Source organism: Myotis daubentonii, chromosome X (genome assembly GCF_963259705.1).
Source record: "Myotis daubentonii chromosome X, mMyoDau2.1, whole genome shotgun sequence".
Taxonomy (NCBI): Eukaryota; Metazoa; Chordata; class Mammalia; order Chiroptera; family Vespertilionidae; genus Myotis; species Myotis daubentonii.
Window position 1 is genome coordinate 118,176,529 of NC_081861.1, and position 20,050 is coordinate 118,196,578.

Here is a 20,050-nt window from a genome sequence, read left to right on the forward strand (position 1 = left end):
CCACAGTGGTATCCGCAGAATGTACTCCCTGCCCCCCCCCCCGCCCCCGAAAGAGTCAAAACACTGGGTGTGAAATCAGGAGATCAAAGTTATATGTCTTCTAGCTTTGCCACCAAGAAGCTATGTGACCTGGATTTCCTAAATATAAAATAAGGCAGTTGAACTAGATGCTCTCTAAAATCCCTCTCGTTCCATTATTCCATGATCACAGAGGGCTGGCCTAATATTTCCTTTGTGTGCTTTTTATGGCCCACGAGCTTAAGACGATTAGAATACATACAATGAATTAGTAAGACTGCCAGAGAGAAAAGAAAATGTCAGTGGCTGATATACTACCAAGCAATTCACAAATGCTCAAAATTAATTAAATTAAGAACACACATAAATTAGAACTCATTAAAGAAGCTAAGATGGCAGAATTAGATTTGCAGAGTAAAGGACCCAAAGCCAAAGAGAAGACCCCAAGCTGGAAGTCTAAGCCCCTTGTGGAGGTAATTTCTGAGAATGATCAGAAGAAGTGCCAGATCCAGGTCCAGCGGCAGTGGTCAATTTCCCCCAGTATGCCTGAGTTGGAAGGCCGGGAAGTGAGCAACAGCCAGTGCACCAATACCTGAGGAAGGGCCAGCAGCTGGAACTGAAGAGCCAGAGGGAACAACGGCAACTGGATCTGAAGGGCCAGGAGAAACTGGAGCGGCTGGAGCATTAGGAGAAATAATGGCAATTCATGCTAGAGATGGCCAGATTCAAAGTCTGTGTTCTCTTGTTGACCACTTAAGGAATGGTAGCTCATTCACTTGGGCAAGTTCATAAGAATGAACGTTTTTCTACACATGTGAGTGCAGAAAAAGAAGAGACATGGGGTAGAAGGTGAACAAAAGCAGTCCAGTCAGAGTCTCTGGTTCAATGGCATTTCCATCAGAACAAGACCAGGTGTAGACCTGTATTTTGCTCAGGATGACTCTTTCCTACCTGGCCACATATTTGTGGCTCAGTTGGTTACTGGCTGCTCACCCAAGCACTGAAAGGGAAAGGCTGCGTGATATAGTGAGCGAGCACACCCACAGGGGATGTTAGGAAGGGATGCTCAGGAAGTGTCATGATCTGTGTGGGGGCCATCCACAGGAAGGGATGAAGGGGCCCCTTTGGGAAGGCAGGTCCCCAAGAAAGCACTTCCCTGCTACAGTGGCAGGAGGTGAAGGCCATTGCCACAAAAAAAAAAAAAAAAAAACACCATGTTCGGAGGGAACAGGAAATAGCCAAGTTCCAAAGTGATTTTTTTGAAAATAAGAAAAATAGACACTAAGGGGGTCTGGAATATTATACACACTGCTTCTAGAGGCCATTTCCCTTTAGACCAGCGGTTCTCAACCTGCGGGTCCCGACCCCTTTGGGGGTCGAACGACCCTTTCACGGGGGTCGCCTAAGACCATCGGAAAACACATATAATTACATATTGTTTTTGTGATTAATCACTATGCTTTAATTATGTTCAATTTGTAACAATGAAATTGGAGGTCACCACATGAGGAACTGTATTAAAGGGTCTCGGCATTAGGAAGGTTGAGAACCACTGCTTTAGACCAAGTAAATTGGATTTAAATGGTTCAGACCATCAAAGTAATAAAAAAAAAATTGGATGATCTGAAACTTTCATTTATATTAAATAAAGCCACTTCCAGTATATCTGATAAATTTGGTTTGTGCTGAAAAACAAAGTTTTAAGAGTTTTAAGAGTGAAGAGAAATGCAGTTGCCTCAGTGCCCGTGGACCAGGGTTAGTTGAGTGATGTAGTAACAGCATGAAGGAAAAAGTTATTTTGAGAATATTTAGAAATTTGTGTTATTTTGGGTTAGCCATAACAATAGAAAGGAAAAGTACCTAAGGGAAAAAAATACACTAGAGATAATCTAAATTATTTTGTTGACTAGAAGCAAAGGCAAATAATACATCTCCTCTGACATGGCTTGTTATGAGGAGCTAGTGGCCTGACAGGAAGTGAGATGAATATGGGAGGATCCAGGTTATGGAACACACCCTAAGCAAGGATTGCTGACAGCTACACAAAGGGTTATTGAGTTTCCCCCAGAAGAGACACAATAGTAAACCAGATTTATTTGCTATGTGTTACCACTTGCCAAAAGGTAAGCTATTAATTAAGCTGGGTGAAAGGTCATTTGCAAAGAAGAGATTATACTGATGACTGTCCCTGATTACATTTTTCAGAAATCAGGTGAGGCCAAAGTTTCAAATGGATTGGGGGAGGGGATGAATTAAAATACATCTATGTATATGCCAGAATGTGGGGGGCTGAAACCTATTTCAGTGTTAGGTGTATAAATGCCAATGACTGAGACAAGTGTGTGGCCCCAGGTAGGCTCTGCATTTCCCCTGACACCTGTCAAGTATAAATCAATCTTTTCATCTGGCATTCCTGAATTAGAAAAGCTATCAGCCAATTCAGATGAGTGGCCATCTAGTCAGCCACACTGTTTTACATACCCTACATGTACTAAGGCACTGATCTTTACTTCAAACCTATTATAAACACTTTGAATTTCTCTAGTTTAGCTCCCGAGGAAACAGGCACAGAATGGTAGTGAGTGGAAAAGTCACCATTTGAACCCAGAGTCTGAATCCAGAATTAAACCTCTATGACATAGGTATAGCCAGGATGACTTCATAGTAGTAAACAGAACATGAAGAAACACTAAAGACTGGAGACTTCAAAGTCAAAATCTAATGCAGTTATTTTATTTTGCATTTTTAAAGTTTAAATTTTCTTTTTTAAAATAAATTTTTAAAGTTTTTTTTTTAATTTAATATATTTTTATTGATTTCAGAGAGGAAGGGAAAGGGGGAGAGAGAGAGAGAGAGAGAGAGAGAGAGAAACATCAATGATGAAAGAGAATCATTGATCGGCTGCCTCCTGCACACGCGACATTGGGATGGCACCTGCAACCTGGGCATGTGCTATGACCAGAAATCAAGCCATGACCTCCTGGTTTATAGGTCGACGCTCAACCACTGAGCCACACCCACTGGACTAAATTTTATTTTCCAATTACAGTTTATATTCAGTATTATTTTAATTCAGTTACTTTAAATGTAAACTGCCCAGAGTTAAAGAATTCAGTCATTGCAAAATATGGCAGTATTCCTTCACCCAGAATTGAAGGAGACATAAGGCATTCAATGAACTGTCATAAAAGACTTGAAATAATGAAAAATAGGTGGATCTTGATAAAGCTGGCTATTCTAGATTTTACAAAAGTAAAAAGTCTGCAAAACAATCAAAATAAAACCACACTTTTGTTGTTTAAAGCCAAGTGTACTTAGGAGTTTTAGTCGTTTGCCATCTATGGTTTTCTTTCGTGCTGATACTTTGAACATAACTCAGTCCAGAAAAGATTAAAAAAATAAGCTCAAGGTTCTTTCCGATCTCAACAGATGATTACACAGGTTTAATAATTGGCCCAGGGTTAGCCAATATGTAAAAATTTAAAAAGGCAAAAAGGATGAGCAATGTTTAAAATTGCACACTCTGCCTAAAAAGTTGTGTCATAGGGAACTTTAAGTCCAACATCTTAGGAAAAATTGTTCACAATACAATTTAAATAAGGAAAATTATTTCAGAGACAAATATTTTTGTTGATGGTTCTCTTTAATACATGGAAGGTCTTAAATCAATGGCTCTTGCCTCCCTGATTATTAGTCCTTACTATGTTCTATCCTAGTTAGGCCAGAACATTTCACTGGTGGCATCAGTGAAATGTGCATATTAACACACTACATTTCATTGTTTCCAGACTTTCCCCACTCTACACTGGAATCAATTGGGTAGCTTTGTCTTTATCAGTTTAGCCTGTGGTGTATATATAAACCCAAACCTTCTGTCAATAATATTTAGATACCAAGGTATGTAGAGCACTATAAAGTTGATTTTAGAAGAAAAGGGCCTAGAAAAATAGCAGGGAGTGGGTTGGTGGGGACTCTTTGGAAAAGAATATTGATGAAAGAATAATGCTTAGAGGGAGAGAGAAAAGTACCAGAGGGACAAGGATAAGTGAAGACAGATGAGAGCAGCCAAAGGCCTGATTTAGATCCCAGGCCACAAAGCTCCTACAATCTACCTGTGAGGCCATAATAGTAAACAGTTGCATCATGGCACGGTGACTGGAAGCAGTGATGCAAAGTGACACTTCTTCATTTTAGATACCACACCAATGTTTACCATGGTCAGAAAATTAACACACAAGTTCTAAAAGTATACAAAACTACTACCATGGGCCATCCGTGCCTCAATGGACCCATTTGAACTTTTTTATATGCCTATCATTGTATCTGATATAAAAGATGTCAGTATACAAACACACCTTTATTGCAAGCAAAAACAAATAGCCTTTCTCAGTCTTCAGTTTCTTCAGCAAGTATATTTCATGTCCAACTAACAGTACCTGGAAATTCTCCTATTTCTGCTTACTTTAAAATTTGTCATTTTATCTTTAGGTCTCAGCATATGTTTATGTATGGCTTTCTGTATTCATCTTCCCCTGGGGATCAAAGTGCTTCTTGATTCTGTGACTTGATATCTTTCATCTCTTTTCAGAAACTTTAGTATCTCTCTTCCATTTCTTCTGGGACTCCAATTACAAATGCATTGAACCTCCTCGCATTATTCCATATTTCTCTTAGTTTTTTCTTCTTCTGTATTTTCTAAACCTTTGTCTATCTGTTTACTTCTGATCCCTCTTATGATTCATTACTTCTATCTAGAATTTCCACTTTTAAATTTCTAATTTTTTGCTAAGGTCATCCATCTTGTCAATGAATTGCTTAAACATGCTGATCACGATTATTTTACTTTAAAAAATGTTTTCATTGATTTTTTAGAGAGAAAGAAATAGAGAGGGAGAGCTAGAAACATCAATGAGAGAGAAACATGATTGGTAGCCTCCTGCACGGCCCCTACTGGGGATCAAGCTGAAACCCGGGCGTGTGCCCTGACCAAAAATCAAAATGGTAACCTCTTGGTGCCTGGGATGAGGCTCAATCCACTGAACCATACCAGCCAGGTAATCACAATTATTTTAAAGCCTGGTAACTCCAATATCAGGATTTCCTATGGGTCTGTTTCTAATGTCACTTGCCTCTGTTTTTAGTCATGTGTTGTTTTGTAAGCTTGACTATTCTTTTATAGAAAACTAGAAATTGTATATGAACACTCTGAAAAGAAGTTAGATGAGGAGCATTAGCAACCTCAAAACATCTTAATCTAATCAGGGTTTAAAGTTATCTGAATCTGGGCTTCAATTTCTGTGAAGATTGTGGTTTATTTTCAGTTCACTTTACTCCTCGGATTGACCCTCTACAGTCCCAATCAAAAGTTTGTGATCTTACCAATATTTACCCCACCACTGGCAGCTTCTGACTCCATCCTTTGTCTCTCTGTCTTCATAACCTATGACAATGCTGCTTAGCCCTCAGATATTCCTTTCTGAATTGACAGTTATCTCTAGGGACATCAAATGCCAGGCCCATCTCTCTGGGCTTTCCTTCTCTCCTGGATATTGGTCCCACAATTCCTCACTGCCTTGGTAGCTGTCCAGTCCTTCAGATAATTGGGTGTTTGGGGGTTTTCTTTGGTTCCACTTCTCTAGATGTTCTCAGCAGACAGGTGCATTTGAAATAACCCATTCCACCACTTTTGTCCCATTTTGCCCCATGTTGCCCAGGGCATGGTTTTCAGGCTCTCTCTATCTTCATCAACCCCTATCTATCAAAATTAGAACACAGGCTTTGGGGTTAGAGAGGTTTATCTTCAAACTGGCTTTACCTCTACTTATAGCTACACAGCATTGGACAAGTTATATAGCTTTTCCATAATTAATTTAGAAAATGAGGCTAATAAAATCTATTTCAGGGACACTGAGATTAAATAATATGGGTAAAGTGTTTAGCACAATCCCTAATCAACAGTAATAGAAGTTAGCACTTATTGAACATTATTATCACTGCTAGTTCTATTAAAACGCTTAAATAAGCCACTCTAGGCTCAAATTTGATCAGTGTCTTCACTCTTTGGTGAAATAAATATACATATTTTCACCTTCATAGCTTGTTTACACTATCCTTCAATTCTCCCTTTCCCAAATGTAACCCAATACATTCATCCAGGCCTAAAATGGAGTTCATCCTTCCCCCAAGAGATGCCAAAAATTCAAAATCCATACTAACCTGTACTTGCTCTAATTCCTCTTCAACTTAGCAATACACAATATATCAACTATTCCCTAATTTTGTTAGTCTCTTTCAAAACTAGATTCTAAAGTGCTTACAAAAACAGCCAATAAGTCCTGTCCTGTGTAACATACCCAGGATAGTACTAAACATGCAAAAAGTCCTCAAAACATGCATTTGGTTCAATATAGAGAAAAAGATCTTCATATTCCATAGGTATGGTTGGAATTAATCCTCTAAAGCACAGAGAATGGGGGATGGGTGCAGAGGGACACAGGTAGAAGACAAGGAAATGAGTAAACAAGCACATCACAAACAGGAAGTTTTTCTGGTAAAATATTTACTGGAAATCCTTCACTATAAGCATAACTTCAACTAACTTAGTTGCATTATTTAAAAATGACAACTCAAAGTCCAAAGTTGCACTTTTACAACTCAGGTTTAGAGTTTAACAGGAACATTCTGGCTCCTTTGAGTAGCCACTTCCTTTCACTAGGAAAACAAAAAAAGGAAAACCCTAACTAGTTCAAAAGTTGTCTAAACTTGATCTGTGAAAAAATATTCTCTTAGGTACTAGCCATTAAAATGGTAATATCCTGCTTTACTTATATTCAGAATGAGAATAAGGACAAAATAAAGATGTAAAAGATGTACTTTTCAGTAATAGGATCTTTAGCTGCAATTCTTGGAGAGTTTTTGAGTCTTTTTAAAAAATCATAAACACAGAAGACATACTAAATGCTTTCTTATAACACAATAATGTTAAATGCCTTACTTTTTAATAAAAAAATTATTTCCAAAGGATTCATGCTACTCTTCACAAGGCAACTTTTTAGTATATTTTTATCACTTTCTTCCAATTAATGCTAAAGTAACTATATTACTAAAGTCACTGTAAAGTAAAAATAGCTCACTCTAGAAATCATCCCATCTCTGACAATTTTTGCCTCCATTCCCCACCCCACACCTTGGTATTTGATTGACAAAAAGTGTGCTTTGCTATTTGTGACAGAATGATGCCTTTTAGTGATTATATATTTAGAAAGAAATTTTCCTTTTAGCAAGTGACATAATCATTCAGTGCTACACTGTCATGTGCTAAGAGTGATGACAAAATATACTCATGGTCATTTACATTTAATGAGATGTGATATGTAATGATTACTTGAGATTTGAGTTTTTGAACTCCTACTGAAATAGCCTAGTTTGTAGCAAAGTGAGCTAAAATTTTGATTTTCATAACCTCAGAAAAATCTATTGAAATTCCTCTAGGTGGGAAGACCCAAGTACACAAATGCTTTATAGAGATTTAACTATGAACACTTGTAATTTTGATGTTTTAGGGAAGGAGGAGGAGTGGAGATGTCTTTTAGGTGTCAGAAACAGCAGGGATTATCAAACAGTCCTGGTAACATCAACCCATTTGTATAATACAAATAATCAGAAAATGGGGAAAGAGTTAATTCAAGATGTGAATAAATAGCTAAAAATGGTGTATATATCTCACAATAATTTTCTTAGAGGACTCTTCTGCCCATCCCATCAAATTATATGAATCATGACCACATGCTTTGTTTTAGCCAGATAGTTTAGTATGACAACATTTGCAAGTGGAGAAAGGCCTTGCATTTGACATCCATGCACAACAGCTTACCTACAGCATTGTAGAGAGGCTCTCCAGTTATCTTGTCCCAGACTACAGTGGTTTCCCTCTGGTTACTGACACCAATAGCTTTAAAGAGAAAGTTAAACAGAAGGGAACAGAAATTAAACAAGAAGAAAACAACTTTAGAATCGTTTCTCTCTCTCTCTCTCTCTCTCTCTCTCTCTCTCTCTCTCTCTCTCTTTACAGGCACAACTAAACATAACAATTCAAAAAATATCTGGAACAACAACAAAAATATCTGGAACATTTGTAGTGGTATTGAATTTATTTTCTTTAAGTGGCCCCAGGAAAAGTGAACACCCAATGTCAAGTGTTTCTTTTTATTGCTACAGACTGCTTCCTGCTTCATTCCCAGTACAAGATGACATGAACCCCAGATCAATATCCAAATGAAAGGCTTCCAGGTTGCCTTAAAAAGGGAATGCAGTACCTTTCCAAATTTACAATACCCAATTTATTATTCTAAGGAGACCAACAATCACCTCATTCGTTTATTTACTAACTGGTACAAGAAATTTCCGTGTGTGTGTGTGTGTGTGTGTGTGTACACACACCTACATTTTAAGAAAATAGCCACAGATAAGATCCCTCATGCTGGGCAAATGCACATTATGGTTGGTTTGTAATTCAATTTTATTTCTGTCTTTTAATAATATAATATGGGCCATATGAATTTTAATCAGCATAAATACAATATGAAATGGCATTTACATTATACTGACCTATAGTTACAACTCAAGTGCTATAATTACAGTAAGTTACTATAAGTAAAATACAAATCCATACCATCTTTTTCAATTCAGCTAAATCAGAGGTTCTCAGATTTGATTGTACATTGGAATCAGCTGCAAAGCTTTTAAAAAATACCAATGCTCAGACCCTGGCCCAAACGCTCTGATTTAACTGACCTAGGGGGGAATCTGAGCATTAATATTTTTTCTTAAAATTTCCCAGGTGATTCTACTCTACAGCCCAGGTTGAACTCACTGGGCTAAATATATATACAGTGGGGCCTTGACTTACGAGTGTCCCAACTAACGAGTTTTTTGAGATACCAGCTGTCTCTCAGCCGATTTTTTGCATTGAGTTGACAGAGTAATTTGAGTTAACGAGCTCCTTAACGAGCTCCGTCTCAGAACGAATTAAACTCGTAAGTCAAGGCCCCACTGTGTATGTGTGTGTGTGTGTGTGTGTGTGTGTGTGTGTGTGTGTGTGTGTAATATGTACCAAGCTCTTCCAGGATTTAAGAAAGGCAATTTATAGAATCACCTATCATATGACCATTCAGACAGCACGTCTAGTGACAAGATACTACCTCTTCTCCAGGCAGAAGATGTCTACTGCATAGCTTTGCTATTAAAAAATCAAATCCTTTTCTTTGTAGCTTCCACTTTTAGGTCTTAGCAATATTCTTTGGAGATATACAGAATTAGGTTAATCTTTCTTCCATGTCGTTCTTTTATACTTGAAGCAGCTACTTTGTCCCTCAAATCTTCTCTTCCCGTCTAGTCTAAACAACCCAATTTCCTTACATTGACCCACCTCTATATGGAATATTCCTCCTCTTCCAGGAACATACAATGATCTGTATTACTCAAATTGTCCATCCAGAATAAAACACAATAGGAACATTCTGAACAACACAGAGCTGAGGGGGACCAGCGGCTCCCTTGTTCTAAATAATCTTTATCCAATGATTTACTTTATTGATCCTTTTCTAAAGGGACAAAGATGAATGAGATTCTACTCCAAGGAAGGAAGAGATTTGGGGTTGTTTTTTTTAAAACCTAGAAAGCACAAATGTTTACAAGACTTAAGAGAAAGGAGAACGGCCCTAGCTGGTTTGGCTCAGTGGATAGAGCGTTGGCCTGCAGACTGAAGACTCCCAGGTTCGATTCCAGTCAAGGGCACATGCCTGGGTTGTGGGCTCTATCCCCAGTAGGGGGCATGGGGCATGCAGGAGGCAACCAATCAATGATTCTCTCTCATCATTGATGTTTCTATCTCTCCCTCTCCCTTCCTCTCTGAAATCAATAAAAATATATTTTAAATAAGAGAGAAAGGAGAATGGGGAGCAGGAGGAGCAAGGCTGGGAATCAATGGGACATAGTTCTGATCCTCTTAATGACAGGAGGGGATGAGATTAATACAAAGGGTGGAGGGAGGAGCCTCAAGTAGGGCAGAAGGCTACGGTTATTTGCTCAAATGGGACCTAGAAAAAGCTGTATCACAAGTTTGGGGCACTATTCAGTAGAGCTCAGGCTCTGAAGCCAGACTGCTGGGGTTGAAATTCTAATTCCTCTGCTTCCTAGCAGGGGGACCCTGGGTCTGTTTTATCTTCTGTTAAATGGGCATAACAGTTCCCACTTTACAGGATTTGCATGTTAAAACAGTGCCTGGCACATAGTAAGCACTCAATAAATGTTACTTACTGCTACTATTCATCATCATCATTATTGAGGCGAGTGGATTAAGAGTTACAGAGAATGGGGACTAGGCAAAGGAGGAATGAATTCCCTGATAGTACTATGGGCACAACAGAGGCTAGAGACCTCAGTGGGACCTCAGTCACAGGTTGCTAAAGCATACTACTGTGAATGTGACAACTTTACAATGGTGGCTAGGAATGAATTCATGGTCTACTAAAATCTCCCACTGCTCCCCACTACAGGCTGGCTGCTCCCTTAGCCACAATCCATAAGTCACTATTCTGTGTCCCTCATATTACCTTTATTGGCTCATTCTAACTAGGATTCAGAATGTAATCTGGAGCTATTTCCATTTGATTCGTTGGTCACAGGTTCCTCCCTGACCACTCCTTTCCCTCTATCTTAATTCCTTTGTGCCAAGTGAAACTGTTTTTCTTACAAAGTCCAGTGAAATAGCTTCTCATACCCAGCCAGCGTGGCTCAGTGGTTGAGAGTTGACCTGTGAACCAGGCGGTCACGGCTCAATTCCTGATCAGGGCACATGCCCAGGTTGTGGGCTCAATCCCCAGTAGGGGGCATGCAGAAGGCAGCTGATCAATGATTTTCATCATTGATGTTTCTCTCTCCCCCTTCCTCTCTGAAATAAAAATATATTAAAAAAATAAAACAAAGTTTGTGAGGTTATCAGTGTGGCTCAGGAAAGAAAGCACGGGACCATGAGACAGGGGAGCTGTGATTTAATGTCATCTAACAACTGCACAGCCACATGACCTGCAATAAGTCCCTTTCCCTCATTTGCAGCTAGCTCTTAGTAACCGAAGATCCTACAGCATTAGCATTCTGTGATGTATTGTTCTATATAGGCAAGCAAAAGCTTGGTCCTTGGCAGAGCCAATTAATAAATTATCTGGCAGGGGTGGGGGTGGGGCATTGAGCACAACTGGCTTGGTATGGAGGGGCTTGTGGGACATTCTCTTCCTTGGCCATAGGCTGATAGTGCTGAGAAGAAAGTGCTGGGTCACTTTGGCTCAGCTATGGGTTTCTCACTGGCCAGACAGGAGTGTAGAGCAGATAGAAGCATGTTCAGTGTTCTTCCAGATCAGTTACTGCAAGTGAAAGACAAGTCACTTGGATTGGAGTTGTATGTCATCTTCACATACACCACAAACAAGAGAAAAGGGAATGGTACCTGAGTGGTACAGAAGGCCAGGAAGACCTAGCTGGTTTGGCTCAGTGGATAGAGTGTCGGCCTGCAGACTGAAGGGTTGCAGGTATGATTCCAGTCAAGGCCATGTACCTAGGGTGCAGGCTCGATCACTGGCCCTGGTCAGGGTGCATGCAGGAAGCAACCAATCACTGTATTTCTTTCACAGTGATGTTTTTCTATCTGTCTTCCTCCTTTCCTCTCTCTAAAATTTAATGGGAAAATATCCTCAAGTGAGGATCAACAAAATAAATAATAATAAAAACAAAAAACAGGGGGCCAATAAGTTGCCTAGCTTACCTTTAAAGGAGGTACAATGGTGTCAAAACCATGGCCAATCGCCCTGGAATCTACATCCAATGCATGGCCACCTAGATGATTTTGAATGTTTTGACATCAGAGTGTGCTGCTGAATGCCTCTTATATGTTCGCCCTGTTTAGACTATGAAAGCTGTGAGAACAATTCAAGGAAATGACCAACAATCACTTTGATGTACAACTCATCTGAAACTTAATGAATGCAACTCCAAAAAGTCTGAAACACTGCCACTTAGAGGGATAAAATGAGGGTAAGATATTAAAAAAAATGTCACCTGGCCAGCATGGCTCAGTGGTTGAGCATCGACCTATGAACCATGAGGTCCCAGTTAGGGCATATGCCTGGGTTGTGGGCTCCTTCCCAGTGTGAGGCGTGCAGGAGGCAGCCGATCAATGATTCTCTCTCTTCATTGATGTTTTCATTTCTCTGTCCCTCTCCCTTCCTCTCTGAAATCATTAAAATATATTTTAACAAAATAGCAAATCTACACAAGGGTGTTTGTTTCTCTTTAAAAAGTCTACAATAACAGACATAACTATCTTATTGTTACAACTTTCCATTAATTTATAATTATTGATTATTGGATTCACATGTTTCCTCCACTTGACAGTTAGCTGCACAACACTATTTGTGTTCCATTGTTTCCCTAGCACACCCAGCACACAGTAGGCACTCCATAGGTTTGCTGAATGAATGGTTTGATTATGTTTGTCTTTTTTAGTGAGTTTTAAAAATATACCAGTAGGGGAAAGTCTGAAAAAAAAATCAAAGTTTCATCTCAGGAATGCTGGTAAATCTCAGTGCCAAGAATGATAATGTGAATCTCAAGACACTGCCATCACCAATTGATGGTTTCATCCACCTTGAGTTGATGAAGAAAAAAATAGCCCTTGGATGATGAACTTGAAAAGTTTAAACTACAAAGATATGGCGATTACCACATTATGCTCTACCCTTTACACTACTTTCTCAATTTTGGATGACTGGGTTATTTCTGTTCTCACTGTATAAATGATGCAAAGCCAAACAGGTAGTTTTTCTATTAAAACTACTAGGAATTAAAGAGATCTGTAATAGTCTAATACTCTCAAACCATTATTTTTAGGGATATTTTATAAGCAAAGTGTTTTTATTTCAAACAACCTCCTCTCCCTCCTATTGCTCCTCATTCTAGTCTTTCTCCTCAGGAAATGGCATCCCTATCTATCTAAAAGCTCTAGCAAAAACCCAAGCATCATCTTTGACCCATCTTCCCCACCCTCTCTTTACTACTCTGACAGCCAATCCATCAAGAAGTTCTGGTCCGTTCTCCCCACCCTCACTGCCATCATCCTATCTCTCAAAACTTCCACAGCAAGCTCTACTGTGGTCTCCGTGTATCCAACTTAGGCCTCTACTATCCACTCTCCACACGGCTTCACAGAGCAGTCAGGAAGTTGTCTTTAAACCACAAGTCAGATCCTGTCATCCCTTGAAACCTTTTCATGGCTCTCTGTGATCCTAAGAATAACATCCAAGCCCTAGCCGGTTTGGTTCAGTGGATAGAGTGTCGGCCTACGGACTGAAGGGTCTCAGGTTTGATTCAGGTCAAGGGTACCTTCCTTGGTTGCAGGCTAGGTCCTGGCCTCTCCATCAGGGCGTATGCAGGAGGCAACTAATTGATGTGTCTCTCTCACATCAATGTTTCACTCTCTGTCTCTTACCCTCCCTTTCACTTTCTCTAAAAATCAACGTAAAAATAGCCTCAGTGAGAAAAAAATAACATCCAAACTCCTAAAGCCCTAGTTACTTCCCTGGTTTCAACTGCTATTGAAACCTCTTACCTATATACCCACCCTCACTCCTCACCCATCTTTTACTCCACTTTTGACATGCTGGCTTTCTTTTTGATCCAGCAATGTGCCACAAGCTTATTCCTACCTCAGGACGTTTGCATGTGCTGCTTCCTTTTCCTCAACTACTCTTCCCCCAAATAGTTGCATGGCTGGCCCCTTTTGGCCTTTGAGACCTCGGTAACAGTGTCATCTCCTCAAAGAGGCCTTCTCTGGCCATCCAATCTAAAGAAAGCCTCTCTAGGCACACCCTACCATAGAACAGTTTCATTTTCTGCATGGAACTTATCAATATTGAAATTAGCTTGTATTTGCTCTTATTGTTGATGTCAAAACCTCCCTCCCCCCACAAATAAAAGCTTCATGAGAACAGGGACCTGCTTGGCGCTGGATAGGTACTCAATTATGTGCCGAATAAATGAAATGAATTAATTAATAGATTTTATTGAGATAATCATACCACGGAGAAAAATATTCTATTAAAAATACCTTTTATGTTGGAAATGTCAATATTGAGTTGTTCAAGTTTCTCACATGTTTTCTCTATACACTCATAGACAGACATCAGAATTTCCTTAGGGTCTTGTTCCACCCATCTTTGAACAAAAGAATGCATTTGGTTAGTCCACAAGAAAGCAATACATTTATATCTCTAGAAATGTTCACTTAAGACAGTGTGGCTGTTGCATAAAATAAAATCAAATGAGCAAAGCAAAGCATATTCAATACTCTAAAGAAATGATTTAAAGAAAAGCTTATTTTACTTCCCTTACCTTTTTTTTTAATGTAAAAAGTTTATTGAGCTATAATTGAAACAGTAAGCTGTGGACATTTCATATGTACCATGGGCATATGCAAATACCCATGAAACCATCACAACCACCACCACATCCAATAATTAACATATTCATCATGCTCGAAAGTTGCCTCATGCCCCTTTGAAATCCCTCCTTCCTACCCTGCCAATTGCTGACTTGCTTTCTATTGCATATATTCATTTGCATTTTGATTATTCTTCATATAGTAATCAATCATTTGAAAGGAAGCAAGTAATAACAGGTCACAAAATAACAAATATTCTACCTATTTTAAAATTATTTTTTCAAATCCAGTCAGAAATTAGTTCCCCAATTCTTTATATCCTGTGGATTTGATAAATTGATAAAGCTATCTGCATGTTTCATTAGTCACTATTTCTTTCTTTTCTTAGTTATTTCTAAGTAGACTGATATCTACCTACCTATTAAAAGGAATTCTGAAAAGTCAAATAAGTATACTAATCTATTTTGCCATTTTTTCCCCTCAAAATGTTTTGTTAGTACTTAGGGAAAATTGGAAATGTGTTCTAATAACTATGTCAAGAAGACAAGCAATTGGTCAGACCCAATATTCAGACCCAATCCCAGTGCAATTTTGGTAAGGAACTAGGGCCTCAGAAGGCCGAAAGGCTCATAATAAATGATGAGGCAGAGAAACCTGGGAGAAACAATGGTGATTGAGGAAACCCCAAAAGCAGAAATGACACAAGTTAGAAGAATACTACCCTAGGATCTGCAAGTAGCAAGAGAGTTCCAAATACCTTTCTTCTCTGCCTTCCTCCGGCCGGCCTAGCTTCCCTGAGCTTTGAGTTCTGTCTCTAAACTCTTTTTCCAGAAACCCAATCTCTCAACATATTTCTAATTTTCGTCCCTCCAAGACACATGTATCCTCTCTCCAAATTGTACTGGGATGGGGCCTATGGAGAGTCACTCTAATGCAGCTAACATATCAATAGCTTTTATTACGAAACAAAGGAATTCTTTAAAACAGAAAGAATTCATAGAAAGAAATTATAAAATTTGGTAGGACACCAATCTTTTCTCTTTCTTAAATTGAAGGAAACTTTATCGTGAAATGAACAGATCTAAAGTGCACAATTGGTTGAGTTTTAACAAATGTATACAACTCATCTAACCAACACCCCAGTCAAAATATGGAAAGTTTACATCATTCTAGAAATTCTTTCATGGCTCTCTTATGTCAATCACATACTCCATGGGCAACAAATTTTTAGATTTGTCATTCTAAATTAGTTTAGCCTCTTGAATTTTAGATATAGCCATGCTGCATGCATTCTTTCATGTACAACCTTTTCCACTTTCCAAGATATCAACAAGATCTATCTATGCTGTAGCATGTATCAGATCACTGCTTAAAAAGTGCTGAACAGTATTTCATTGTTACCAATACTACTGATGACAGACATTTGGGTTGCTTCCAGTTTGGGTTATTATGAATAAAGCTGCTATAAGCATTCATCTATAAGTCTTTCTTTAAACATATGCTTTCATTGCTCTTGGATTAAATCCTCCTAAGGTTGCAATGCTACAGAAGTATGGTTAATTTTATAAGAAACTGCCACCCAGTTTTTCAAAGTGGCTGTATCATACATATCATAAAATTTTAAACCAGCAATTTTCAACCTTTTTCATCTCATTTACTAAAATTCTGCAGCACGCCAATAAATATTTTTTGCCAATCTGAGAAAAAAATTAGGTATGATTTTGATTCATTTATGGTGTTGGTTGTTGTCATTTTTTAATTTGACAATCTAAGGGAAAAGAGGTCAGTGCCATTGACTAAATAGTCAGGTATTTCATGTTTTAAAAATTCTTGCAGCACGCCGGTTGAAAATGGCTGTTTAATATACTCAACATTCTATTTAATCACAATTACTACATATGAACATTACTGTAAAAAGGGACAATTTTAGTATTAGATATGTGAGTGCTTTTTAGAAAAACATACCTTTATTTAAAAAAAACACATACACTCTAATGAGCAAACAGCGGTTGGGCAATGATGCAGACCCAGAATTAAATGACTTCAAAGTTAATGTAGGATTTCTGATATTTAATACATCATTGCTTTATTACTTTATCATCCACTTCTTTTCTGTCACTGAATTCCTAAGCCATCAAGTACCGAGATATTTTGCTGAGCTACCACGTTTTTGTTCATTTTCCTGACTAATACCTATCTCATCTCTCAAGTCTTCTTAGGAAGGTGTTTGGTCAAGTTTACTTTAAAAAGCCCCTGGGCAGGTGGGGTGAGATGGCCCAAGAAATGCAATATATGTTTACATATTAAATTAGGAAACATACCCTTCTCTTGGAAACTCTTGTTTTATTTCCACTTGATGATGACTAAGTAGTTCGGCTGTTTTTGAATTGAAAACCTGAAAAATATATTGCAATATTGTGTTCAAAATGCAGGCAAAGAGCAAAGGTGTTAAAGTTATTCAGCAACTGAAGTTCTTATTTACGGATAGAAAAAGCCCAATCAGATGAAATACCATAAGATCTCCTACTTTCTCTTCAGATAGAAACATAAGAGTTATAAGGTAGCTTCAGAAATAACTTCCCTTTATATAAATAAAAAACTATTGAAGATAAAGCTAAAGAGGCAATTATTTTTTAAAAACAAAAATGGCTCCAGATGTAGGAGCCAACCAATTAATAGCATAGATTTTTCTTGAGAATAAGAAAACCAAGAATAAAAGAGCTGGCAAAACGCTGATAGTGATGGTGTAAATGGTCCATTTAGCATCCATCTGGGATGTGGAGACAGAAAGAGTCGCAGATGCCTAAGCAGGGAAGCATACTGTGGGAATTCCTTTGAAGGGAAGTGCAGCAAATGCATCTAGCTCTTATAATAGACAAATAGGAGAAGTGTATCCTGGCAACCAGCTGAGGGCTCTCTGTGACATACTTGTCATGAATTGCTGACCCTTGATATAAAACAGTAAAACCCAAGGGATGAAAACTAACAAAGGGCTTTACAATCTTCCACAAATTTAATACTACTGAAATACTTAAAAAAAACTTAGCAAACTTTTCATCTGCTGTTGACCCATGAGTAATGCCCCTCCTCCCCATGCAGTGGGAAATCCACGTATAACTATACCCACATAGTTGGATTCTCAACCACAGAGTTGACCATTGAACAACGCAGGTTAACTGAACTTCTGCCACTTTAAAATAAATCCATGTTGTTCAGGAGTCAACTGTATATTGTTTTCACCTGGGAGTACCTATACTTGAGTACCAAAGTATTTAGTCTTTTAGGGTAAAGATTCGTAGTTTCATTAACGTTAACTTCCCAAATCACTGTAATTGCAGCAGTGGAGTCCTATCCAATTAGGGAAGAAGTGTTTCTATGCCTAGGTTTCCTGTGGGAGAAGATTACCTGCTCAATGAAACCTCAGAAACAGAAAGAAATAAGAGAAAATACACGGCGAATTGCTGCTCCACTCCCTTCCCACCACACATACACCTCCTTTTTGGGAGGAAGTGATAAACATAATGAAAGCAAGAAGGCAAATTCTCAAGCCCTTTGAGGAGATAAAATATCTTACAAGTCAAAGGTTAACTTAACACATCATAAGTAAAGGGCACTTGGCAGAAGCCCATGTAATTCACAACTTAGCATTAGAGTATCTTTAGGATGCCTGTTCCATTGGTCCTATTTTATTTGCTGAAGCATCTCTAGGGCCTGGACTAGTGCCTGACAGAGTATTATATTTTTAATTTTTTTTCTTTTTTTCTGACAGTTTTAATGCTCAATGTGTTGCACGTCTGAAAAAATATGGTCTATCACAGTGGTTCTCAAACTTCCTAATGCCACAACCCTTTAATACAGTTCCTCATGTTGTGGTGACCCCCAACCATAAAATTATTTTCGTTGCTACTTTGTAACTGTAATTTTGCTACTGTTATGAATCCTAATGTAAATATCTGATATGCAGGATGTATTTTCATTGTTACAAATTGAACATAATTAAAGCATAGTGATTAATCACAAAAACAATATGTAATTATATATGTGTTTTCCGATGGTCTTAGGCGACCCCTGTGAAAGGGTCGTTCAGCCCCCAAAGGGGTCACGACCCACAGGTTGAGAACCGCTGGTCTATCAGGTACTTATTTGGAGAAGAATTATCATTGAGAAACGGTTATGTGGCCTAAACTCTAATAGGAAACCACAGTTGTGTTCTTTTTATTCATATTACTGCTGCTCCCAGGGTCTACTCTCAAATCCCCAAGGGACTGATATCATAACAAGATGTCCCTTTTTGCAAGCTGGATTTAGAAAAACCTCAATAGCAGACCTGGAGCTATGAATGGAGTGCGACCCTTCTTCCATCACCTAGTTTTAACTAGGCTAGCTTCAGGACCCTCACAATAAAAATGGGACTTACAGACCTTTGAAATAGGCAGAGATTTGGGTAAATTCTATTTGCTACGTGGAGCATGATGCCATCTGATCACACAGCATCTATACTAATAAAAGGGTAATATGCTAATTAGACTGAACATCTTCCGGACTACCTTTGGGACAAAGACATGGTGGGGGGCCCAAGGAGAGGTGGTTAGGGATGATCAGGCAGGAAGGGGAGAGCAGTTAGGGGGATCAGGACAGCAGGCAGGTTAGGAAGCAGCGGTCCTGGATTTTGAGAGGGATGTCTGACTGATGGTTTAGGCCTGATTTCTCAGGATAGGGCCTAAACCGGCAGTCGGACATCCCCGGAGGGGTCCAGGATTGGAGAGGGTGCCAGCCGGGCTGAGCCCCCTCCCCCCCCATGCACGAATCTCATGCATCAGGCCTCTAGTTTGGATATAACAGGAAAGAGCCTGGACCTTCCTACTTCTTTAGAACACCTCTGATCAAGTAATTGAATTGATACCCCTCCCCCAGGAACTTTTCAGGTCATTTCACTATGGACATTCCCTTCCCTTTGCTGAGACCACATTTTATTTGCTGTGGCTACATTCCATTATCTCCCTCTGGGTATGCATAAAGAAGTCTCCGCCCAGAAAAAGCCCACCAAAAGTCCTTTAAAAGCTGCTGACTCCCGTCATTGGGGGCTGGAGCCATCCAGGCTCAGCCACCTGGTGTGCAGATGATCGAGTAATCCCTCACCATTCTGGCCTCAACCTAACAGACACCACCTTTAGCTGTTTAGGACTTGACCCTGTGCACCACTCCCAAACTTGTCAACACTTTTTAGATTTAATGTTTTTAGACTCTGTGACTTTCTTAGCACAACACCATCCAATAGCAATACAATGCAAGCCACATATGTAATTTTAAATGTTCTCATAAAAACAAAACAAAACAAAACAAAACAAAACAGTAAAAAGAGCCCTAGCTGGTATGGCTCAGTTGTCCCTGGTTCGAGTTCGGGTCAGGGCACATACCCAGGTTGTGAGTTCTACCCCCAGTAAGGGCGCTTGTGGCAGGTACCCGATCAATGTTTTCCCTGACATCGTTGTTTCTCTCCCTTTCCCTTCTTCTCTCTCTCTAAAACCAATTATAAACTTT

The 20,050-nt window shown here is 39.0% G+C and overlaps 1 protein-coding gene across 7 annotated transcripts in view; it reads right to left on the reverse strand.

Annotated features, from left to right (window-relative positions):
- GK (glycerol kinase) overlaps nt 1-20,050 on the reverse strand; it is a 72,395-nt gene that overhangs the window by 43,716 nt on the left and 8,629 nt on the right. For 5 of the 7 annotated variants that reach the window (XR_009450645.1, XM_059679426.1, XM_059679429.1 and 2 more), the window contains exons 2-5: nt 16,831-16,904; nt 14,177-14,283; nt 7,892-7,969; nt 611-694 (exon numbers count right to left, since the gene is read on the reverse strand). Coding sequence is in view for 6 of the 7 variants with exons in the window: in XM_059679426.1 (XP_059535409.1) it covers nt 611-694; nt 7,892-7,969; nt 14,177-14,283; nt 16,831-16,904 (343 nt within the window). In the remaining variant the exon portion in view is untranslated. The remainder of the gene's footprint in view (nt 1-610; nt 695-7,891; nt 7,970-14,176; nt 14,284-16,830; nt 16,905-20,050) is intronic. The other 2 variants (XM_059679430.1, XM_059679428.1) reach the window with 1 other exon arrangement.